Source organism: Mya arenaria, chromosome 17, assembly GCF_026914265.1.
Source record: "Mya arenaria isolate MELC-2E11 chromosome 17, ASM2691426v1".
In the NCBI taxonomy this organism is placed as follows: Eukaryota; Metazoa; Mollusca; class Bivalvia; order Myida; family Myidae; genus Mya; species Mya arenaria.
In genome coordinates, this window is record NC_069138.1 from 4,975,194 (window position 1) to 5,001,686 (window position 26,493).

The window sequence follows — 26,493 nt, forward strand, 5'->3', positions numbered from 1 at the left end:
AAGACGCATAATATAGATTTATGCAGAAAAAGTAAATGCATTTTGATGTTAAGCTCAATTTACTTTAATAATTGAATAAAAAACAACAACAACATGTGATTTGTGTACAGATAAAAAATATAAGGCCTAAAAAAAAACATTTGGTTCGGGTAACCCGACCCTACCTACGGAATAGGTGCTGACCCTACTGTTTTTATAATCAGTTTGAAAATAAAAGGAAAAACTAACAAAAAAAATAAAAAACATTTTTTTTTTTTTATTGCTTTTCAATATGTTGTTTAAAACCTTAAATGCTTATACAGAAGATAACTTTCCACCACCATTCTGCTATGATGGAAATGACATTCTTATATAAACCTAATAAAAAAAAAAGCCTACCTACTCTACCTATTTTTGAAAAGGATGTTACCCTAACCAAACATTTTTTTTTCTAGACCTAAGCGATATTTTAACTGGCGAAGTTGTGGCCACGTAGCTTTTTATAAAAATCCTCATTTATATAAGCAATTTTTTTATCTGAACACAAAAAATATCCGTTTTTAGGTTTTTTTTGAAGTCATATGAGTTTAACATGAAAAGGTATTAAAATGATAAAATATATATACATTTGCATCAACCTATGTTGTGCGCCTTTAATTGGTTTAATTTATTCACTAAATTTGGATTTTAGAAGACATCTTAATGTATTGCAAAGCCCTGGAAATGTATTCATGCTTGTCTTGAGTTTGTGTTTCATTGGCTTACCTCTTGAGTCTAAGTTACAGACTTTGCTCAGAAAACTGTATTCTTAAATCTTTCAAATGTCAAAATTAACTTTATCAATGTTAATAAAGATGTGTGCTTGATTGTAGAATAGATTATATGAAACACATAAATCATATTTAAATGTCTTCGCTCCAATACAGAATTAAACTCTAAACCAAAACTGAAACACCTTTGGTGGCCAGTCTTTGTAAAATCATAAGACAATCAGTGGTGTGTAATAATTCTTAAAAGATGTGCTCTTACTCCCAAACAAGATTTATCACAATTAATAGAAATGTTTTAATATACCAAAAGGGATGAATAGTGTCGGAAACCATGGTTCTAATAAAGGATACTGAGTTTAATTTGGAAGAAAGTTGCAGAAAATATGATATTTCTACCTATTGAGACGATAGTAGATCACAGTAAATCTTTTAGCATTCACCAATCATTTACTATTTTTGTGTTTCCAGCTATTAAATATACGGTTACAATCTTGTTATCAGTAATTAACATTTTCCATAAATGCATTGTTTGGGAAGTAGCTAAAGGTTTATCATTATTTGTTTTTGTTTTTTATACATGTGTATGTATTGATTTTGAATAGAAGGTCGCTTTAGTTATGATATTCAAAATTTTCATTTCAGCCCTAGACGCATTTGTCTTAATAGAGCTATACGACATATTAGTGAAGCTAGCTGGAGAGCAGTCCCCTGGAATGGACATGGAGCCAATGATCTCCATGAAGTGGCTTAAACCCAGCAAGAACGAGAAACGACGGGCCAAACAAAGGGGCGACCATAGACAGAAAGTGCCTCGGAGAGTTGTATGTTTTAATTATGATTTTTTATGATTTGATAAAGAATTGCTAAAACGTTTTGTATAATTATGTAAACTAATGCTAAAACGTTTTGTATAATTATGTAAACTAATGCTAAAATGTTTTGTATAATTATGTAAACTAATGCTAAAATGTTTTGTATAATTATGTAAACTAATGCTAAAATGTTTTGTATAATTATGTAAACTAATGCTAAAACGCTTTGTATAATTATGTAAACTTGCTAAAACAGTTGTATAATTATGTAAACTTGCTAAAATGTTTTGTATAATTATGTAAACTCGCTAAAACGTTTAGTATTATTATGTAAACCATGCAATATCAGTGAAAAAGATTTGGTATAATTTACTGCCTTTTAATGGTTGTTTCCCCTTGCGAAAAATATGTTCATTTTCCAAAAAGGTCATATTTTCCCCAATTAAATACAGACTGTGCAAATGAATTTTTCAAAAAAAAACAACAAAATCTTGATAAGACTAACACTTCTACAGCATAATGTAAGCATAAAAAGTAAAATGTACTTTTACTATTATATTTAAATTTGCTAGTTTGGCATGACTAGTTTGGCATGACTTTGTATTTTTTTCAAAGTTGAAAAAAATCCCAATTTGGAAGGGACAGGCGGTGAAGATAATTCCGAAAAAAAATCACTTGATGTTTATAATTGTCTTAATGAAATTGATATCGATAACCTGTGTGTATTTTGTTGATTATTTTAAAGCCGTTGAGCCTTTACAAATGGACTTCCTGTGGTTTCCATTGTATTATTTGTTTTTAAGGATAGATTCAAGCGGTCATGCAGTTTATACATGTAGGCTTGACCTCGGTTTTGCAAATCCATAAAGCGCATACTGCATGAACCCACGAAAAATGATACTCATTCATTATAATTTCATTTTTTCCTTTGAAATTACTTCATTTTTTGAGGTTATAATGATTTTGGTTGTAATATATTTGGGGTTTATCAAGAATATATTATCGAGAATTTTTTACATATGCATGACTCAGATGTTTTACATATGCATGACTCAGGTCTTCATTGCAAAACTCTGTTTACAGAGGTCTCTAAAGGTCGACTGGTTCATGCTAAATGAACGCAAATTTAATCATACAGAAAATCAGTATGAATGCAAATATGCAGTCTTGTTGTTTAATATGTTACAGAAATGGTTGAAAATATATTTGTGTATAGGTTAAGGATATGGACTTATAAACAGTTATTGAATCAATTTATATCAAAATAATGTTAAATACAGTCATAAATGATATATGATGTTGATTTACCGTAATTAATCTAATTTTCCTTCTTTTCGTGTAGCCCAGCTTTCAGAAGCCTATTACGGGTGCCCCAATGTCAGCTAAAGATCTGAGAGTCGTCGTGGATACGATGTTACAAGGGCTTGGGAAACAGCTTCGAAGCTGTGGGGTCGACGTGCATATTACTGACCCGTTCACTGACCATTATAGAGCTATTGAGGTAAGTTAGCCATGTTTGATTGTATTTTTTAGAAAAGACTTTATAACAGAGTTGTTATCATATTCAAAACTGATAATAATAATATTGGAAGCTATATTTATATTGTGTAGGGCTTTTTAGCTCACCTGTCACATAGTGACAAGGTGAGCTTTTGTGATCACAATTTGTCCGGCGTCCGTCCGTCCGTCCGTAAACTTTTACTTTAAACGACATCTCCTCATAAACCGCTTAGCCAATTTCATCCAAACTTCACAGGAATGTTCCTTGGGTGGTCCCCTTTAAAACTGTTCAAAGAATTGAATTCCATGCAGAACTCTGGTTGCCATGGCAATGGAAAGGAAAAACTTTAAAAATCTTATCTCCCAAACCACAAGGCTTAGGCTGTTGATATATGGTAGGTAGGATCACCAAATGGTCCTCTACCAAGATTGTTTAAATTATGGCCCTTGGGTCAAAATTGGCCCCGCCCCGGGGGGTCATGGGTTTTCTCTATATGTTTATAGTGTAAACTTAAAAAATCTTCTCCTCTGAGCTTACTTGGCCTAGAGCTTAGATATTTGTCATGATTCATCGTCTAGTGGACCTCTACAAAGTTTGTTCAAATTATGGCCCTGGGGTCAAAATTGGCCCCGCCCCGGGGGGTCATGGGTATGCTCTATATGTTTATAGTTAAAACTTCAAAAATCTTCTCCTCTGAACTTACTTGGACTAGAGCTTAGATATTTGGCATGATTCATCGTCTAGTGGAACTTTACAAAGATTGTTCAAATTATGGCCTTGGGGTCCCAATTGGCCCTGCCACGGGGGGTCATGGGTTTTCTCTATATGTTTGTAGTGAAAACTTCAAAAATCTTCTCCTTTGAAATTACTTGGACTAGAGCTTAGATATTTGGCATGATTCATCGTCTAGTGGACCTCTACAAAGATTGTTCAAATTATGGCCTTGGGGTCAAAATTGGCCCCGCCACGGGGGGTCTTGGGTATACTTGATATGTTTATAGTTCAAACTTCAAAAATCTTCTCCTCTTAACTTACTTGGACTAGAGCTTAGATATTTGGCATGCTTCATCGTCTAGTGGACCTCTACAAAGATTGTTCAAATTATGGCCCTGGGGTCAAAATTGGCCCCGCCCCTGGGTGGTCATGGGTTTTCTCTATATGTTTATATTAAAAAAAATCAAAAATCTCCTCTGAACTTACCTTGCTTAGAGCTTAGATATTTGGCTTGATTCATCGTCTAGTGGACCTCTACAAAGATTGTTCAAATTATGGCCTTGGGGTCAAAATTGGCCTCGCCCCGGGGGGGTAGGGTATTCTCTATATGTTTATAGTTAAAACTTCAAAAATCTTCTCCTCTGAACTTACTTGGACTAGAGCTTAGATATTTGGCATGATTCATCGTCTAGTGGCCTCGTCTAGTGGACCTCTACAAAGATTGTTCAAATTATGGCCCTGGGGTCAGAATTGGCCACACTCCGGGGCTGATGGGTTTTTTATGGGTTATAGTGAAAACTTAAAAAATCTTCTCTGAACTCACAAAGACAAGTAACGTCTTAATTTAAACTGGATAACATATTTAGTACACATACCAATTTTCAATATGGGCCACATACAACAATTAATAACAAATATACATATATAGATACACACGTAAAATCAAGTAGTGACAAGAGCTTAGATATTTGGCAAGATATATCATCTAGTTGACTTGTACCAATATTGTTCAATCTTTGGCCCTGGGGTCAAAAAATGGCCCCACCCGGGCGGTCATGGGTTTCCTTATATATATATATGATGAAAACTTATAAAATCTTCTTCTCCGAAACCAAAAGGCGAAGGCCTTAGATATTTGGTATGAAGCATTGTTTATCGGACCACTATTAAGATTGTTCAAACTTTAGACCTGGGGTCAAAATTGGCCACGCCCCGTGTTCATAGGCTTAGGTTTTCAATATTTTTATATAGTCTTATATAATAAAACTTTAAAAATCCTCTTCTCCAAAATATAAGACCTATAGCTTTCATATTTGGTATATAGCGTTACCTAGTGGACCTACACCAAAGGTATTCAAATTATTGTCCCGGGGTCAAATTGGCCTTGCTCAGGGGTCATTTGTTTTTACATTGTCTTGTCACTTAAACATCTTTTCCTCTGAAAGTAAAGGTCAGAATGACTCCATACTTGATATGTAGCATCCTTACATGGTCCTCTCTCAACTTTGTTCAAATGGTTTTGTTTGGCCCCTTTTAGGGGTCACCAGAGCAAAAAATAGAAAAACCTTTAAACAACTTGATCTTATTAACTGCTTGATGGATCTTCAAGTCTGAAGCATCCTAGCATGGGCCTCTGTCAGGTCTTTTCAAATAATTTTGTTTGGCCCCTTTTAAGGGCCACCAGAGCTAAAATTAGTAAAAAAAAACATTTTCTTCGCATGAACCCCTTGATAGATCTTCAGCAAATTTGGTTTGAAGTGTCCTTGCATGGACCTCTCTTAAATTTGTTCACATAATTTTGTTTGGCCCGGTTGCCATGGCAACCTAAAGGAAAATGTCAACAATTGGTTATAATCATCTTCTTCTCCTAAACCGCTTTGACAATTTTGATGAAACTTCATAGGAATGATCCTTGGTTGGTGCTTTATCAAAATTGTTCAAAGAAATTAATTCCATGTAGAACTCTGGTTGACATGGCAACCTAAAGGGAAAGTGTCAACAATTGGTTACAATCATCTTCTTCTCCTAAACCGCTTGGACAATTTTGATGAAACTTCATAGGAATGATCCTTGGTTGGTGCTTTTTCAAAATTGTTCAAAGAAATTAATTCCATGCAGAACTTTGGTTGCCATGGCAACCTGAAGGAAAATACAGGCTGTCGTGTCCGCACTGTGTCTTTCTCTTATATGGACAAATTTTAAAATGTCTTGCCATATGTTTTCGACATACCAAGACAACGTGTCGTGTGCAAGACCCATGTCCCTACCTCTAAGGTGAAAGATACACTAAGTGTTTATTCACAATAGAATGCTGAATATGAGGACATAAAGAGTGTTGGCTGTCATTTAGTATGATTGGTTTTTATGCCCCCGAAGGTGGGCATATTAAAATCGCACCGTCCGTCCGCCCGTCCGTCCATCCGGCTCTTTAACTTTCCCTTGTATGGACAGATTTTAAAATAACTTGCCACATGTGTTCCACATACCAAGACGACGTGTCGCGTGCAAGACTCGTGTCCCTACCTCAAAGGTCAAGGTCACACTTAGTGTTTATTCACAATGGAGTGCTGCATATAAGGACATAGAGTATAGGTTGTCGTGTCCGGGCTGTAACTTTCTCTTGTATGGACAGATTTTAAAATAACTTGCCACATGTGTACCACATACCAAGACGACGTGTCGTGTGCAAGACCCGTGTCCCTACCTCAAAGGTCAAGGTCACACTTAGTGTTTATTCACAATGGAGTGCTGCATATAAGGACATAGAGTATAGGTTGTCGTGTCCGGGCTGTTACTTTCTCTTGTATGGACAGATTTTAAAATAACTTGCCACATGTGTTCCACATACCAAGACGACGTGTCGCGTGCAAGACCCGTGTCCCTACCTCAAAGGTCAAGGTCACACTTAGTGTTTATTCACAATGGAGTGCTGCATATAAGGACATAGAGTATAGGTTGTCGTGTTTGTGCTGTAACTTTCCCTTGTATGGACAGATTTTAAAATAACTTGCCAATTGTGTTCCACATACCAAGACGACATGTCGCGTGCAAAACCCGTGTCCCTACCTCAAAGGTCAAGGTCACACTTAGTGTTTATTCACAATGGAGGGCTGCATATAAGGACATAGAGTATAGGTTGTCGTGTCCGGGCTGTAACTTTCTCTTGTATGGACAGATTTTAAAATAACTTGCCACATGTGTACCACATAACAAGACGACGTGTCGCGTGCAAGACCCGTGTCCCTACCTCAAAGGTCAAGGTCACACTTAGTGTTTATTCACAATGGAGTGCTGCATATAAGCATAGCGTATAGGTTGTCGTGTCCGGGCTGTTATTTTCGCTTGTATGGACAGATTTTAAAATAACTTGCCACATGTGTTCCACATACCAAGACGATGTGTCGCGTGCAAGACCCGTGTCCCTACCTCAAAGGTCAAGGTCACACTTAGTGTTTATTTACAATGGAGTGCTGCATATAAGGACATAGAGTATAGGTTGTCGTGTCCTGGCTGTAACTTTCCCTTGTATGGACAGATTTTAAAATAACTTGCCACATGTGTTCCATATACCAAGATGACGTGTCGCGTGCAAAACCCGTGTCCCTACCTCAAAGGTCAAGGTCACACTTAGTGTTTATTCACAATGGAGTGCTGCATATAAGGACATAGAGTATAGGTTGTCGTGTCCGGGCTGTTACTTTCTCTTGTATGGACAGATTTTAAAATAACTTGCCACATGTGTTCCACATACCAAGACGACGTGTCGCGTGCAAGACCCGTGTCCCTACCTCAAAGGTCAAGGTCACACTTAGTGTTTATTCACAATGGAGTGCTGCATATAAGGACATAGAGTATAGGTTGTCGTGTCTGTGCTGTAACTTTCCCTTGTATGGACAGATTTTAAAATAACTTGCCACATGTGTTCCACATACCAAGACGACGTGTCGTGTGCAAGACCAGTGTCCCTACCTCAAAGGTCAAGGTCACACTTAGTGTTTATTCACAATGGAGGGCTGCATATAAGGACATAGAGTATAGGTTGTCGTGTCCGGGCTGTAACTTTCTCTTGTATGGACAGATTTTAAAATAACTTGCCACATGTGTTCCACATACCAAGACGACGTGTCGCGTGCAAGACCCATGTCCCTACCTCTAAGGTGAAAGATACACTAAGTGTTTATTCACAAGGGAATTCTGAATATAAGGACATAACAGTGTAGGTTGTCAAGTATGGGTGGTATTTTTTTATGTTTAGAGGAAATTTAAAATAACTTGCCATATGTATTTGACACATAAAGGCAAGATCAACTTTTCATGTACTGACCTTGTTCGTAGGTCAATGTCACATTCGGGGGCATTCGTCACATACTGTGACAGCTCTTGTTTTTCTATGCTCAGAGGCAATTTAATATAACTTGCAATATGTATTTGACACATAAAGGCAAGATCAACTTTTTATGTACTTGTTCATAGATCAATGTCACATTGGGGGGCATTTGTCACATACTTTGACAGCTCTTGTTCAATATTCTTTGAGAAACAAGCTATATTAATAACAAGGTTAAACTCTTTTACTCAGGTGAGCGATTTAGGGCCATCATGGCCCTCTTGTTAGATTTTATGATACTTCATTTGACTTGCCATTTACTTCTTTGTTTAAAAACAATTGTAAAACAAGTTATAACAACATTTTATTAATCTCTCTCGTTGGCACGATATTACGCAAGAGTGTGATCTTGTGTTGTGGGGGAAACCAGAGTACCTGTAGGAAGACCCAATTGTCTGGCTTCAGGTTACCACTAAACCAAATTCACACGTGCCAGGAATCGAACCCAGGTACTATGTGAGGAGCGATTGCTCTAACCACTTCTCTAGCTGGACAACAAACCACTTGACTTACCCTTTATAAATTTATTCAGTAATGTCTCATATGATAATTTTAATACTTCACTCAATTGCACTCTTAATATAATGTTCTTGCATTTGTTAGTGGCTGGGCGCAAAAGGCGCTTATAAAATATAGTTGGGGTCCTACTAAGTGTTTCGCAGACGTATATGATGTAAACAATAAGTGTTAATATAATTATAACACCTTGGTTTTTGGTATCACCTTTCATGGGATCTGATATTTATAAAGTATTGAGAAAAAAATAATGTTGAACATGATGGAATCTATAGCAATTTATATTTGTGATTATCTTTTCTTGTAGATATGTAGAAAAGAAAACAGGATTGTTTTAACCAGTGGAATGCCGTATGATCTGGTAAGTTTTAGTAAATATTATTTATGATAAAATATCAAAAGAACACATATTGAGGTCATATTATCATGAATCATTGTACGATAAATTTTTCGTATTATTCATTCTTAGTTTGCAATGAGGTTATTTAAAAAAAAAATCCAATGTAGATTTTATTCTTGGCTGGTTTAGATATAAAAGTTATATTTTTATTTTTATTTCTGACACTTCCATGTTTGTATTCAATTGAAAATCGTGATCTTGCGACATTTTATTGTACACTTGCTGATATGATGATCCTTTAACACATATACTATCTACGGATTGAGGAGAGAGCTAAAATGTAATAATATTACCCCCCCCCCCCTCTCTCTCTCTCTCTTTTAAGTCACATACATATTTAAAATTGTTTATTTTCAAAGATGTCATCGTAATTTGGTGTTCTTTTTTCCAATTAAGTTCAGTTCTAATTGGGGCCAATTTAATATGTAATAGGATAAAACATTTACTTTGGTCAAATTTACAATGTATAATGGGATAAAACATTCACTTTGGTCACATTTAGTGAATAATAGGATAACAATTCACAGTGTATACTGGCATACAATATTCACTTTGCTCAAATTCACAGTGCATAATACTTTGGTCTAATTCACAGTGCATAATGACATACAATATTCACTTTGTTCTAATTCACAGTGCATAATAGCGTACAACATTTACTTTGGTCAAAATCACATTTTATATCGGCATTAATATTCACTTTGGTCAAATTGACAGTGCATAATGGCATACAATATTCACTTTGGTAAAATTCACAGTACATAATGGCATACAATATTCGCTTTGGTCAAATTCACTGTGCATAATGGCATACAATATTCGCTTTGGTCAAATTCACTGTGCATAATGGCATACAATATTCACTTTGGTCAAATTCACAGTGCATAATGGCATACAACATTCACTTTGGTCAAATTCACAGTACATAATGGCATACATACAACATTCACTTTGGTCAAATTCACAGTACATAATTGCATACAATATTCACTTTGGTAAAATTCACAGTGCATAATGGCATACAATATTCGCTTTGGTAAAATTCACAGTACATAATGGCATACAATATTCGCTCTGGTCAAATTCACAGTGCATAATGGCATACAACATTCACTTTGGTCAAATTCACAGTACATAATGGCATACAATATTCACTTTGGTAAAATTCACAGTACATAATGGCATACAATATTCGCTTTGGTAAAATTCACAGTACATAATGGCATACAACATTCACTTTGGTCAAATTCACTGTGCATAATGGCATACAACATTCACTTTGGTAAAATTCACAGTACATAATGGCATACAATATTCACTTTGGTAAAATTCACAGTACATAATGGCATACAATATTCGCTCTGGTAAAATTCACAGTACATAATGGCATACAATATTCGCTCTGGTCAAATTCACAGTGCATAATGGCATACAACATTCACTTTGGTCAAATTCACAGTACATAATGGCATACAATATTCACTCTGGTCAAATTCACAGTGCATAATGGCATACAATATTCACTCTGGTCAAATTCACAGTACATAATGGCATACAATATTCACTCTGGTCAAATTCACAGTGCATAATGGCATACAACATTCACTTGGGTCAAATTCACAGTACATAATGGCATACATACAACATTCACTTGGGTCAAATTCACAGTACATAATTGCATACAATATTCACTTTGGTAAAATTCACAGTGCATAATGGCATACAATATTCACTTTGGTAAAATTCACAGTGCATAATGGCATACAACATTTACTTTGGTCAAATTCACAGTACATAATGGCATACAATATTCACTTTGGTCAAATTCACAGTGCATAATGGCATACAACATTTACTTTGGTCAAATTCACAATGCATAATGGCATACAATATTCACTTTGGTCAAATTCACAGTGTATAATGGCAAAACAAAAATTGCTTTGGAAAAATCTTGAGTTTATAATGGCATACGGCAATGTACAGTGAATAAAGATATACAATTTTCATTTGTTAAAATTTACAGTACATACTATCACACAACATTCACTTCTGCAAAATTCATAGTGTGTACTGTGTAGTTTTAAATTGTCTTAGTTTTATATCTCTTTGAATATTTATTTTAGCCATCATAATTGATGTTTTTGCATTCACAACCAAACCCATTATTTACAGATCTTAGGCAGTGTTGGCGCGGACAAGTGTTATAATGTTATGTGTGAAGGTGCAAAAGAACAAGTAGTGGAGGTCCTTAACCATTTCAACATCCAAGTCACACGACGGGACATTTTCAGTAGATGCCAGGTAAATTGCACTTTCAATACATTGCTGATATCACATTCTGAGCTCCTCGGCCATTTTTATCGAAAACAACCTCTGATGTATATGGATGGTTTACATTGTCAGAAATCGGTACATTTTAACTACGCTGCAAGTAGATCGCGTAGTAATTTCAATTTAGCAGTTAATCTTAAGGACTTTTCTCTTGGGAATCTTAATTATGTTTGCAATAATACTCTTCACTGGCAATCAATTAAACTAAGATCTCTAAATACAAGCCCAAACCACTAAATTTAATAAATAATATAATTCAAAAATTTACAAACTACCGGTACTTCTACTGATGTACTGGCATACATCCGAGGTTGTTTTCGATAAAAATGGAGGAGGTCAATTCCGAATGCTGATATCAATCATACGTTAGCCAAGGCAATTTTATGATATAAATTTTAAAAGGTGGGCACCTACACCACTATTAAAATATCAGCCGATCTAATTATTCGCCGATGAAGGGCTGCTAATTATTCGCCGATTAAGGGCTGCACCAGAAAATCACATTCAATTACATCATTACATAAAAACAATACCAAAAAACAAGTCCTGTAGTCGATAGCTTAAACATAAATCCTGTGCAACGCCAGAAACACAGAACATAAACTCCATTATCAGAATGGTAACAAGTAGCTGGAGCTTATTCACAATTGCGTGCAGATAAATTGCAATCTTTTTCACTTATTCGCAGACAAGTTATGAAGCGTTTTCCTTGATAACATATTGCAAAAGCCTTACTTCACCAACTACCATCTTAAATGAAATAACATGAATGTATGCAAATCACGCAACTATTATATATTTATCAGGTTTGTAATGGAGATGTATATGTAACACTCCCAGCAGAAGATCTAAAACTGTTGGCCAAGAGGAAACGGCAGCTAGTTGCCCAACAGGCAGCTGAAGAGTTTGGGTAAATATGTTTGTTCAAAGCGGTGCTTTGCAAGTTTATTAATTATTTTCTGACAGTACTAGCAATGAAGTCTCTTACGAATTAATAAGATTATGAATTTTGATAAGCATTAGAACAGGGATGGAAATTCAAGGACTAATTTGTTAAAATTAGAATTTCTTGAGGAATTTTCTTTGCAGGACTGTGTCAAAATGTTTGAACTGCATTACCGTAGATAAATGATTGCCTACTTAAGATTTTTTACATTTTTGTTACTCTTTTTTCCTCAGTTCTGAAATAAAGGATGAACCTGACGAAAGCAAAAATTCAGCAGCAAACAACAATAATTTTGACCAATCAGAAGAGCTTGTTTCGAGATTTTTGGACTATGATATAGATTGGTATACCATTACTGTGATGTCAACTTCAGCTGCTTTACAGACAGAAACGGTGCCCCAGTCTATGTTTTCCAAAGTAGAGAAATTTTATTGCTGTGCCAGATGTGGCAAAATATTCTGGGAAGGATCACATTTTGAGCGAGTTTGTGAGCAGTTTTCTCATGTTTTGAATATGAAACCAGGGGAGGAAACTGTGTATGATAAACTAAACGAGAACTCGAATGAACTAAATAAGTAAATGATAATTCTCATAATTGGATTGGACATTTTGTTAATCAAGGCCGCACTTTCCCGAAAATTCGGAAGTTTTTACTTGACTGAGTAGACATTTTAAATCCTGTGTACATATATTGAAAGAAATGAACTGGAGGTCTTTTATATTTTGAGATATTTCTTTAAATATTTTAATAAGTACATTTCTTACCCCGAAACACATACTTTTTGAACGAATATCTTGATCAATAATTTCTATGAAAGAATATGATCAATTAAGAGTAAAAAATGCAATATTGAACCATGTTAGGTTCTAAAAGGGACTAAACACCAGAAGATACAATTGCAAGAAAAAAAGAAAATTATAAAAAACAACAACCTTACATTAAATTGGCATCGTTGTTTACAATGCATTGAAGCTTACTTACTGATATATCACACTGCTTACGACACATGCATCTTTCGCAGATTTTGCGCATTTTAGCCGCATTTTTCATCGACAAATTACAGGTTATAGAATGGCGAAAACCGGGCAGGCGGGCGTTAACAATTTTGCGTTAAAAGTTTTCATTTTATGTAATAAAATCAAAGAGTTTTTATCCAATGGTAATCAAACTTCATACAATGGTAGAGCATAATGAGAGAATGTGCAGTGTACAATAACCATAACTCTGTTCTTGCTCATTACTGAGTTATTGCCCCTTGTTACTTTATTTTGTCCGGACTATAACTTGAAAAAGGACTGGATGGAATTCATTGGAACTTCATACAATGGTAAAGCACAGTGAGAGGAAGTGCAGTGTTCAAGAACCATAACTCTACCTAAACTAATTACTGAGTTATTGCCCTTTATTTGTTTTTTGCTGTCAAATTTTTTTTCCAGACATTAACTTGCAAACTAATAGATGGAATTTATTAAAATTTAATACAATGGTGAAGCACAGTGAGAGGAAGTGAAGTGCACAAGAACCATAACTCTATTTCAGCTTATTACTGAGTTATTGCCCTTTGTTACTTTTTTCTTGTCGGGGCATAACTTGAAAACTATTAGATGGAATTTAATAAAACGTCATACAGTGATAGATCATAATGAGAGGAAGTGAAGTGCACAAGAACCATAACTCTATTTCAGCTAATTACAGAGTTACTACCCTTTGTTACTTTTTTCTTGTCCGGAGCATAACTAGAAAACTATTGAATGGGATTTAATAAAACTTAATATGAACGATATCTCCGATAAGTATAAATATGGGTCTTTTTGGTTAAAAATACTAGGTCACTAGCTCAAATCCTCGGTTTGCAAAATTTCATCGTCAAATAAAAATCCGGCTTTAATGCGGCGTTGCCGCATTGGCGTCTTGTTCTAAATTGATCTGGAGTTGTCTACCACGTAAATCCCGGTAAGTTTAAAAATAGCGTCAGTATATTTGTATTTACCCATAAACACATATGATTTGAGGAAATGCTGTATTTGCGGATTTTTGGACCATCTGGTGTCTAGTCCCCTTAAGTGGTAAAATGAGAAAAATGAGTTGAGTAAGTTATTTAATAATTACTGAAGTATTTTCGACAAACTGGAGCCAGAGCTTCGTAATACTGATATGTTAATTAGAGTTGAGAAGTGAAGGAAAGGAGAACGTGTATTCTAAATAGGTTGGTCATTGATACTTACCTTTATAATAGTTTGCATTTCAATAATACCGGCCATCTTTGATTTAATTTAAAGAAAAAGGTTGCGGTCGAAACAAAATAACCAAGGTCGCTTCCAAACATCATAATTATGAGACTGATGTGTTCTTTTTCTTCCATAGCAATTGTATTTATTGCAGCAATTATGCTTTATAGACTTGATAAACATAATTATTAATTTGGATAAGGATAAATAGTTATATTGTTTAATAAATATTGATATAGTAGTACTTGTTTTGTCTAGTTCCATTCCTCGTATATGTCTCAGGGACTTACTCCAGAACTAACCTATTGCATGTACATTTTTTTTATGATATTCTCGTAAAAGTTATGTTTACAATAAAATATGTATATGGGACAGAAATGGTGCTTTCTTTTCTAGATATATAATACTTTATAAATAGCTAAAAATGAAGTATAAATACTTGGTTCTTGGCTCTCTACCTTGAGCATAATATAAATACATGTATGAAAACAGCCAGATGTTTTCCACCTGTGAATTATCAACATTAAACCATATATTATTTCGACCCCTGAATTGTCGACATTTGACCATATATTTTTTCGACTCCTGGCCCCAATATCATGAAAATACTCCAGTCAAATCTCAGTCTCAACTCTTTTTATCAAATTACAGCATCATATGATTCAATTTTGTAAATGCTTTACCCTTTTTAAAATCGCATTCTCTTATTCATTATGTTCATAAAAAAGATGGCCAATATTTTATAAAAAAATAAAATTAAGAGCAAAAATTGTACTTGAGTTCAATTTATTATTTTTTGAGTTTTAGTCAAATACATCTTGTGCTGTAGAATTTGTTTTTTAGAATTTTTAGCGATCATGTTAATGATTAACATAACGCATGTGAGAATGTGCTTTTAAAAATAGTAAAACATTAGTAATTTTTAATAATGTCATACTGTTAAGTGGAACAATGAGTTGAGATTTGACTTAAGAATGTTCGTGATATTTGGGCCTGAATTGTCAACAAATGACCATATATTATTTCAACCCCTAAATTGTCAACAAATGGCCAAAAATTATATTTCGAACCCCGAATTGTCAACAAATGACCATATATTATTTCAACCCCTGAATTGTCAACAAATGGCCAAATTATATTTCGACCTCTGAATTGTCAAAATTTGACCATATATTATTTCAATCCCTAAATTGTCAACAAATGGCCAAATTATATTTCGACCCCTGAATTGTCGAAATTTGACCATATATTATTTCAACCCCTAAATTGTCGACAAATGGCCAAATTATATTTCGACCCCTGATTTGTCAAAATTTGACCATATATTATATCGACCCCTGATTTGTCAAAATTTGACCATATATTATTTTGAACCCTGTATTGTCAACAAATGGCCAAATTATATTTCGACCCCATAAGGATTTGTCAAAATTTGACCAAATTTTATTTCGACCCATGATTTGTCAACAAATGACCAAATTAGATTCCGACCCCCGAATTGTCAACATTTGACCTGATTATGTTTCCATATCTCAAACAAATTGTAATTGAATATACAATTAAACACCATTAATCCGAAGTCGTCGGGACCTAGATCAAAACTTTGAACTAACAATATTTCGGATTAACAATTATTAGAAAATTATCAAAAAATGACGAATCATGTAAACAACATCTGTGTATTGATTTTAATCTAATTGCCTAATTGTCTTATCAGATCTCCGATCTTGAGTATCCTGCTGTGCAGTCTTGGAGATTTTATAATAAAAATGGACCCTAAACGGCCCTGAGCCAATAAACAAATACACAGTTAATTGGCCCCTACTGTGACATAAGTGCTATTAGCAGGAGATGCACAGCAGGGAACTGTCATGTCAAACATTTCTTAAACTAGGCCTTTAACTGTAGTTTTGCTGTACATATTGTTTGAGATAACCTCTGTATTCAGTCCTACGCATATGTACCAGATTTCCACTTTTCCCCAAAATTTCCTATGTGGTGGCCAGTGGTGGACATTTAATTATAATTACATGATCTGTCATGAGCTGCTAGCTAGGGTTAGAAACATTGCTAGAAATAACAGAGACTGCGATTTTCAATTTGGTTTAAGGAGATATTTATTATCTCAACACTTAATAACAATTTTGTCACAAAGGTTACAAATAAATAATTATTGAATAAGTAATTGTTTGATGTCACTTATGACTCATATTAAAACGATAAACATAATTATATATTACACTAATGCTGAAATAAGTGGGGCTTTTCAAAGACCTTGAAGAAGTGTCTGAAAATTAATGTTTAGGCGCGAAGTAGGGGTTTGACATTAATGAAAGATAGATAGATGGATAGATAAATACCCTTGTCATGTGATTCCGTAAAAAATAAGAAGTTACTGTTTAGCACACGCTTTTTATTAGCAACTACAATGAGTCAGTCAATTAGTAATACTTTGTGCAACTGGACTGTCTGAGAACTGTTCATTCAGTGTTAAATAAATTTCAGAAGATTGCATTGTGAATTTTCAAGACGTATGATCGATGCAAACCTTAATATATCTAAAATTAATCATCCATTACACATGAACTTTATAAATAAATGATTAAAACATTTATGTATCATTTTTCATTCAATGAATTAAAAAACGTGTCGTATTGGCAAAATAATATTGTATTTTTCCTCACAAAAATGATTGTTTGTCATCAGCATGCCTTATTGTTACCTTGTTTATGAAACCTTTGAAGAGAACTTGAATCAAGAGAGGGGTTTCAAGGTACCAATCTTGAATAACATCAAACAAGTTCATTGATAATGGTTTTACAAACTTATTATTCATTGTTCCAGCCACAATTTGTAAAGGGCTGGGTCAGAAAGAGCTCTTCTGGTCCTTATGGACACTTGCATCGGCCAAGTTTTAATTTGTAATGAGTATGTGTCGTAACTACTTTCAATACTAATAGTTTGTTATGAATACCTAAGGTGTTATCTTTCATTTATATATAATAATATCAAAATTATTATTTTATACTTTCTGAAAATTGACTCTGTGAAGCAAAAGGGCACAGCAGTGCGTAGTAAAAAGACAGTAGGGTGCTGCTATTTTAGGTTTAGCTGGAGCCCTTTTCTGAGCAACGTGTTTCACAGTTTGTAACATCATCAAAATATTCTTTTTAAAGCTGCACTCTCACAGATTTACCGTTTTTCCAACTTTTTTATTTTTTGTCCTGAAATTAGATTTTTTTTGCGTAAATATCTGCTGACCAGTGATAAAAGAATGCTGACAAAAGATCAGATGGCAGATATTCATATTTCGATTCCAAATGTAATGTTTTATGGCTTAAACCGTTACTATTTAAAGGTTTAAGAAAAATGCATAAAACATCAATTTTGGGACGGAAATATGTAAAGCTGCGGTCTGATCTTTTGTCAGCAGTATTTTATCACTTGTTTGCAGATATTAATGCAAAAAAATTGCACGTTTTAAGACAAAAAATAAAAAAGTTGTCAAAACGTTCAATCTGTGAGAGTGCAGCTTTAACATTCCTCTATAATTATAAATTGTAAAACTTAAGAGTGTCATTGACCTTTGAACAAAATATACGGTTCTTGGGCACGACAAGTCTTTGAGCATCTTATTTACCCATTAACCCCCCCCCCTCTTTTCGGTACATAAGAAACAGACTGGAAAGGAAAATGAAGACAAAGGACGGGCGGTGCAGTCGGTGCTATGTTTTACATCCATGTGAGGATTAATTTCATTTGTTTCTGTGTTGTTCCCATAATTACCATACAACGTTAATATTGATAAATTATTATTTGTATATTACAGTATACAAATTATCTAATAATTAAAACGAAAGACAATTCTATTCTTAATTAATACAATCATAAAAACACAAAATACAGAAATTATCCATATTGCCTTATTATTTCATTCATTTTTTTTCAATTTTATATAATGTATTGAAGAACTGCATCTAAAGAAATTAACTTAACTCTTCAGAATTCAACTTCACCAGCCCAGATAAGATCAGAGAGGGCCAATTGGTGATGGCTATGCTTTCAGCTGAAGTTAATGGGAGATTAACAGTTATAAGTGATTTACTAGCTGATAAGCCCTTGTTGAATCTCAGTCGCTCTCTGGTACATATGCGTAGGACTGTATTCAGAAATGTGTATATTTAAAAGTGACCCGGAATCGACGAGTTAGACCCTGCAAGATTTACAGCTTCCATTTGTAGACACTGATGAACAAATTTCAAAAAAGTAAAATATATATTTCATTATGTTATCGCCAAGTGTAAGTATTTCTTTAGCAAACCTTTTATTGTTCTTTAAAAGTTAAAACATTTTAAAACAAATTACTGACGAAAACCTCTTCTCGAATTAATTCGACGTTATATATTCTATAAGATTTTGTTTTAGACTGTTTGACTTATAATGAAACAAACTCTAAAACTAAGAAAAATATTCCTTTCAAATTTTCATTAATAAAATGATGGCGTTGTAATTTGGTCATGTATTCATCCCCTGTTTAATTTTAAAGTGCTTTTATGCACTAAGTGTTATTATTTGGAATATTGATGTATTACTAAAAGTTCTTTGATTAATGTCCATAAAATGTTTGCGCTAAAAACGAATGCATTTTAAACTACATATATACAACAACTATTGGAAAGAGCTTAATTCAGGAAAATATTTTTACATTCAAATATCTTTTTCTCTTCAGTTAAGGATTTTGTCCACAAGTAATGAAAATAGACTTGTTATTCATTAAGTAGAAGTAATTTATTGATTTCAATATAAGGTCTTATTTCATTTCATTTCTATGATCACAAAAAAGTTGTGTTAATTTCCAAAATATATATTAAAACATATGCACTAGTTTTATTGTATAGAATTTTCATTTTGACATAAAAGTGCTATTTTAAAAATAACGAAATTAAGTTGCAACTTTTGATTTACATAAACAATTAAATAAAGCAGATTTTTATCACTTTCTTGTTTGCAGTGAAATACTTGCAATGTTTTTATTTCACTGTTAAAAACCAATATCTCACCGAAAATCTTGAAACAATACTGTTTATCTACTCAGTCTGACAACAAACGTTAGGAGTTGTACACATGTTTTCACCCCCAAGCGAAGTAAGCGGGGAGTGGTTGATAAAAAATGTCCCATGTTGTCAAGGAAAGAGTTAAATAACTAGCGTGCGTATAAGTGACAGCGATTTAATATATAAGCACGGGTTAATGGTCGCTTACAAGTAACCGTCCCATGTGGGAGTTAATGTATAGACGAATAAAAGGTAACTCCCTCTAACATAATTCAAACTGATACATTTGTTTTGTATGTATTTGAAAATCATGCCACAATGACTTAAAACATCGCATGAAACCGCTGTTCAGTCCTAGATATATGCACTCATTTTGCCAATCTATGCTAACTTTAATGTTTTCACCTGTTATGAAAGCGCTTGAGCCATTTTCATATCAAATATATCACATATATCTTCTCCCTCGTACAGTCGCCACAGAGGGCACACCATGTCTTTTATGCTCGTTATTTCAGTGATGTAGTTTGGGTCCCTCCTGATCAGTTGAATCGCATGTTTCGTCATGCCAAGTGTCCAGTATGAAAACTGTGTTCTCCTGTTCTCCAGCCACAGTTTCTCCAGCTTGTCTTTCCAGCGACCCTTTTCTTCCAGCTCAGCTGGAGACATCTGCAGTGCATCCGCAATTTTGGGGCATCTATATACCACACGGGGACCTTCCTGTATGAGCTCATCTAGCTTAGCAATCAGCAACTTTTGTTCATTATGACCTACTTTGCCTGTCAACAGGTTTCTGCTTGGGATCATGTAGTAGGAAAGATGATTGTCTCTGATGGCTTCCTTTAGCTTTTCGAAACAGAATATGGCATCAACAATCAGATAATCTCTCGAAAAAGAGTTTTGTGAATTTGATTCAAACAACCAGAGAACAACGTTTTTTATAATGTAGGAGGGTGAGTCTTTACAAATTGGCTTTAGTACACTTTTGTTTATGAATTTCAGTATTATGTACAATTTATACTGGGACTCGTTAAAACTTTCTATGAGTTTCTTCTCACCGGTGAAGCCCACTCTCCACTCCATGTGTTTGTTTTCGCTACTCTTACAACCAACAGGAACAAGGTATGCTGGTAACGTTTTTATTTCCTTTATCAGCTCAGGTGGCGGCCAGTTGTGAAGCCTCTGTCTGTTGATCCACTCTGAGAGCAGTTGTTCTTGATTGGTACACGGAATTGCATAGACGGAGTCATAGCTCATGCATTTTCTAAAATCTGTCAAAGCTGGGCCGGACAGTTTCAGGGTAGTTGATGATTTAAACATAAAATTCGTGTATTTATGACTAGAGAGATATATTCTTTCATTGCTGTGTTTAAACAATGCTGCTTCAATTGCGGTGTTTTGAACTCTACCAATGTGTCTTAGTTCCAGATTGTAATATCCAGCATGGCAGTCATCACCGTCCAAAGTAAACACAGTGTGGGTGTCAGGCAGTGTCTGCGAGGCATCTCCTGATAGTGTACACATGATGTAGTTATGCGTATACATAATGTCCATGTCACTCTCATATGGAGCACTGAAACCCTCCCCCTTACTGCCAGAAATAGTCACTGTATATGCTGGTGAATGTATGCCCACTCTCGTGTCAATGTCTGTATATATATCCCGCCCGTGTCTCACCATGGCCCCACTGTAGCCCAGATGATCCAACACCTCACAAACACGAACGGACGCTTCATGAATATTATCTGGTAACCCTACAGCAATATAAAATTCCGTCTAGGAAACACACGCATCATATGTGATATTTATCGATTTCATGGAGAAGCGTGAATCACTTTCCAGTGTTTTAATGCATATTTAAAATTTTCCAACATTCTTATTTCTAAAAAGGGTGCGAACAAGAAATATTGCGACGCAGATGCCGACCAGTCGATCGACTGGTTGCCAAACTTCAAGGAAGAAACAGTTATTGACCTAATTGACTAGTGAAAGGTGAACAACATGCTGTCATAAAATCCCAAACTCACATTTACTACTTACGCAGTTGCTGCTTTCCTTTTATTTGCCATCTTTGCAAATCAAAATTGTAAAATGTTTTGAGGGTATGGCTATATACTGTTACATTTTCTTTTCCGTGTTGACCATAAAATGTCTATTGCTTTAGGACTTCTCTCTTGTGAAAAATTAAATGGCAAGAAGAACATTTGTCAACCAAGACCGCAATTTACTATCACATCAAGATTGTTGAAGAAACAAAATGTGATGCAAGCAGATCCAGGCGCAATATCCTTGTATTTGTTTTTAAAAGACCCCTTGCGTTTTTGACGATACCGTTGTAAGGTACATATACATGGAATACCACTACCCTGTGATTTAAACCAGCAATGAGAACTCCAAGTATCCAAGTTTTGCTTTCTTATTCTGAGCTCCAGTCATGGAAGTACCATTTTCAACGTCCTATTATATGACGTGGTCGGGAATTAAACCCATGACCTATTGCACTCCAGTGGGAGTGCAAGTCTCATTTTACTTGGACGAACTACTAAATACTTATTTTATTATTTATTTCTTCCTTATTAAAGTTATCAGTTGATGATTTTCTCTGTAATTAGTTCACGTATATGATAATTCATAATTATGAGTATTTGTGAATGTTATTTCACAATACATAACAACAGCCCGGTTATCGATTTAAAAATGAATAATTACAGATCTAAGAACAATGTTTGTTTTGGACATTCTTATTGAACCAACGTTAACAAAATTGACCCTAGAAAACCAAGTTAAGCAAAGCATTTTTAAATTTGTATCGAGATACCCTTTGTCAATAAAAATGCTGCTCATATGTTACGGAATTGATGAATTGATAGATCCTACCGAACTTTTTATTGATCAGAAATTTTACATTCAACACAACACTCTTATGCAGTACTACAATCCCCGACTTTTCTTTTAAATTCGACTCGTTCAAACCACTGCAAAGGGAAATAAGAGACAATACCATAGGAAAATGCATCTGTGAGAACATATATTTAAGAAGCAGTATATTATACCTTAATGCTAATAGGAGTGTCATTATAAGTTACATACCATTTACATCTGTACCGAAGTGGCCATGACCTCGCAAATCAAGCAGGACGGGTTTTTCCATTGCTTATTCTGTAAATAAAGGTTAAAGCAGCAATATTTTACTTGAGCAGAATCCACAGAAAGGTTAAGAGGAGACGTTAAAAATGAAGCCGCTAAAGGACATGAAACAAATCTGTTCTTTTTTATATTGTATTGCCTGTTTGTACTTATAAACATGTTTATAGCGAAAATTACTAGTTTAATAACATTGTGTTTTATGGACTCACTTACATCTAAAATGTTTATATCCTCAAGAACACGTTTTTGTTCACGCATATTTTGTTATACATATTATATTATATTATATTTATAGTAAGTGTAAACTATTTGAGCAGATATGAATATTAATACACTCCTCATTAAACAACTTTTTGAATATTTGATATATTCTAATAGTCCAGGGAACATAAAAAAAATGGGGGAAAAATGCACAGATTTTTTTTCGGTGGATTTGTGTCAAATCAGGCATCACATTTAACATACTAAAAGTATAGAACAATCACATTGTGCAAAATGTGATTTTTGGGGTAAAATGTTGGAAAAATTAAATAAAAGTGAGATTTTCTGGGATTTGCCAATAACAGTGTCCAATTTTGCAATAAAATAACCAGAATTACTGTATAAGATATATATTATTTTACAGTTTAATATATCGAAAGTTAAGAAATACCGTATTTTGAGAATGATGATTTTTCGGGTAAAATGTTTGAAAAATAAATGAAAATGAGGATTTCTGGAATTTGCCAATTTTGTCAATTTTCGCAATAAAATTCCCAGAATTACTGTATTAATTAGAGATTATACTACTGTAAAACATACTTGAAGTATAGAAACTACGTGATTATGTGAAAAGTGATTTTTGGGGTAAAATGTTGCATTGAAATAACCAGAATTACTATATGTAATAGATATTTTAATACAGTTTAATATACCGAAATATAAAAAAAAACACACTGTATTTTGTGAAATATGTTTTTTTTGGGTAAATTGTTTGAAAAATTAAATGAAAATGAGAATATTTGGAATTTGCCAATAACTTTGTCAAATTTTGCAATAAAATTACCAGAATTATTGTATATAATAGATATCATATTATATTATAATATACCTAAGTATAGAAGGTACGTAAATTTGTGAAATGTGATTTTTTGGGTAAAATGTTTGGAAAATTAAATGAAAATGAGAAATTCTGGAATTTGCCGATTTCTTTGTCAAATTTTGCAATAAAATTATCAGAATTATCGTAATTAATAGATATTTTACTACAGTATTACACACCTAAGGTTTAAAAACTACGTATTGTGTGAAGTGTGAGTTGTGGTGTAAAATGTTTGAAAAATCAAATAAAAATGAGATTTTCTGGAAGTTGCCAAGAATTGTGTCAATTGTTGCAATACAGTTTTCCATAATTACTGTACATTATTAATAGAAATTATAGGACAGTACAACAAACCTTAAGTATATAAACATTGTAGAGTGAGAAATGAGATTTATTGGGTAAAATGAAAAAATAAATAAAAGTGAGAATTTCTGGAATTTGCCAATGATTTAGCCAAATTTTGTTAGAATACTGCCAGAATTAATTATTTAATAGCTATTATATTACAGTATAGCAAATCTTAAGTATAGAAACATTGTATTGTGTAAAAGGTGAATTTTGCAGTTAAACATTTGAAACATTAGATCGAATTGTAAGCAGTGCGATTTTTAGGGTTAAACATTACAGAACATGGATTATTTGGAATCAATTACTTACATGTTCAATTGCCATATATTGAAAAATAAATCACTTTAAAGTATAGAAACAGCTTAAATAGCTGAATATTAACCAAAAAAAATACATGAAAAAAGAAAGAAATGTATTTGCGAATTTCTGGTATTTGCCTGTATGTTGATCAACGACATAACAATTATTTCACAAAAAAGGAGACTATTTAGCAGAACTGACATGAGTTACATTTCGTGGAAAATAACATTGAAAAACTTTATGCTATCAGATTAAACAAGACATGTGGTTTTGAGATACAAAGTTCTGAAAGCATAAACGAGAAAGTTGATTTCTGGAATATGATCACAAACAATGAATACAAGCCCCAAAGAATTAATATGTAACTTTTTATATTTCATGTTTTATAGTTAAAGTGAGTTTTTAGATATTCTGTAACATATGTATAATTGGTTAATTTTACATTTATTAGACTCTGTTTTAGTTGATTAGAGTAGCAATGTCAGTGCCTTAATGTAGCATTAGATATGCACAACCTTAAACGCTGATGGCATTCCTACAGCATTTGCATGTGGAGCAGGCCTTACACAATCAAATTCAGCCTTCTTGCAGGTGCATGTTACTGTATTAGGGCAGACAGTTTTACAAGCGCATTGTACAACTTTCATAATATAGCCTGAACTGGTGCTGTTCAAGTTGTCACTGGATATAGTAGTTTGTTACTCACGACTTCCTAACCCCTTTCTACGGGGTTCAAAACAGTGTGTCTTTTCCAGTCCTGACCTTGTAGAAATACCCGCAATCTGTAATACTTAACACTTCATCATCACTTTTGACTCCAGCATTGTCATTCATAAGCACAATGGTGTCTCTTTCTAAAAGTGAATTCGTTCATACTGGTAGTTTTGCCCAGTTCTCTATCTACCACATTTTCACCAATCTGTTTTGCTTCATTAGCATTACCCTCATATGATGCAACACAACTGGTTAGACTCTTCGTATCTGCTTCACATTATCTTTCTTGCAATTGCAGTGTAACAAGCTTCTATCGACGTTTACGCCAGAGAATGTAGGTCGCGACAGAATCCCGACAGCATTTTAAATCTTATTCATACCCCGACCCCTTGTCGAACCTCCAACGCTATCAGACTTCACATTAACATTTGCTTACTCCACATAAGCATCTGCTCAATAACTAAGTTCTCATGATTAAATATCATATAAAAGTTCATTAGTCCAATATTTTGTGTGTATATCATATTTCAACGTCATTGGTTTTGCTGCGAGACGATGTGCAGTTATATTAAACATTGTATGACGTTGACTTCACTTCCTTGCTATGATTGATTATTTAGCTAATGATGAAAAATTCTAAATAATAATAATAATAATAATAATAATAATAATAATAATAATAATAATAAACGTGTTTAGGTCATCTTTAGCTATACTGGCCAAAGGCAAGAAGAGCTTATGCGATGGTAATGTGTACTTAGTATGTGCGTCCGTGCGTTCGTGCGTCCGTGCGTCTGTGAACACGATACAGTCTTCGGTTTTGATTGTATCTCGATGATACTTGTACAGTATCTAGATATCCATTAGAGCTCGGTTCCTTTCGAAAACCAGCCAGATCCGCACATGCATGCCTAGATTATGGCCCTTGATAGTATAAAAAATGCTTTTGTGTAAACAATTGGTTGTGAACACGATACAGTCTTCAGTTGTAATTGTATCTCAATGAAACTTGTACAGTATCTAGATATTCATTAGAGCTCGGTTCCTTTCGATAACCAGCCAGATCCGCACATGAATGCCTAGATTATGGGCCATGAAATGCTTTCTATTTTTAGCCAGGTCTGCTTGAGCGAATTCTATTTTAGCCAAGTTTACATGTACATGTAAATTCAAGTCTAGAGTTAAGGGAGACAATTTGCAAGTCTAGGATTTTGAGAGACAATTTGCTTTTTGCTTCTGCAGTTGATTTTGTGAATTACTGTGCCTT

The 26,493-nt window shown here is 34.1% G+C and overlaps 1 protein-coding gene across 1 annotated transcript in view; it reads left to right on the forward strand.

Moving 5' to 3' along the window:
* LOC128224371 (exonuclease mut-7 homolog) overlaps positions 1-14,826 on the forward strand; it is a 35,326-nt gene extending 20,500 nt beyond the window's left edge. The window contains exons 15-20 of the mRNA XM_052934190.1: positions 1,392-1,570; positions 2,904-3,062; positions 8,987-9,040; positions 11,252-11,380; positions 12,217-12,320; positions 12,590-14,826. Coding sequence (XP_052790150.1) covers positions 1,392-1,570; positions 2,904-3,062; positions 8,987-9,040; positions 11,252-11,380; positions 12,217-12,320; positions 12,590-12,935 — 971 coding nt within the window. The 3' untranslated portion in view covers positions 12,936-14,826. The remainder of the gene's footprint in view (positions 1-1,391; positions 1,571-2,903; positions 3,063-8,986; positions 9,041-11,251; positions 11,381-12,216; positions 12,321-12,589) is intronic.
* The last annotated feature ends 11,667 nt before the right edge of the window (positions 14,827-26,493 follow it).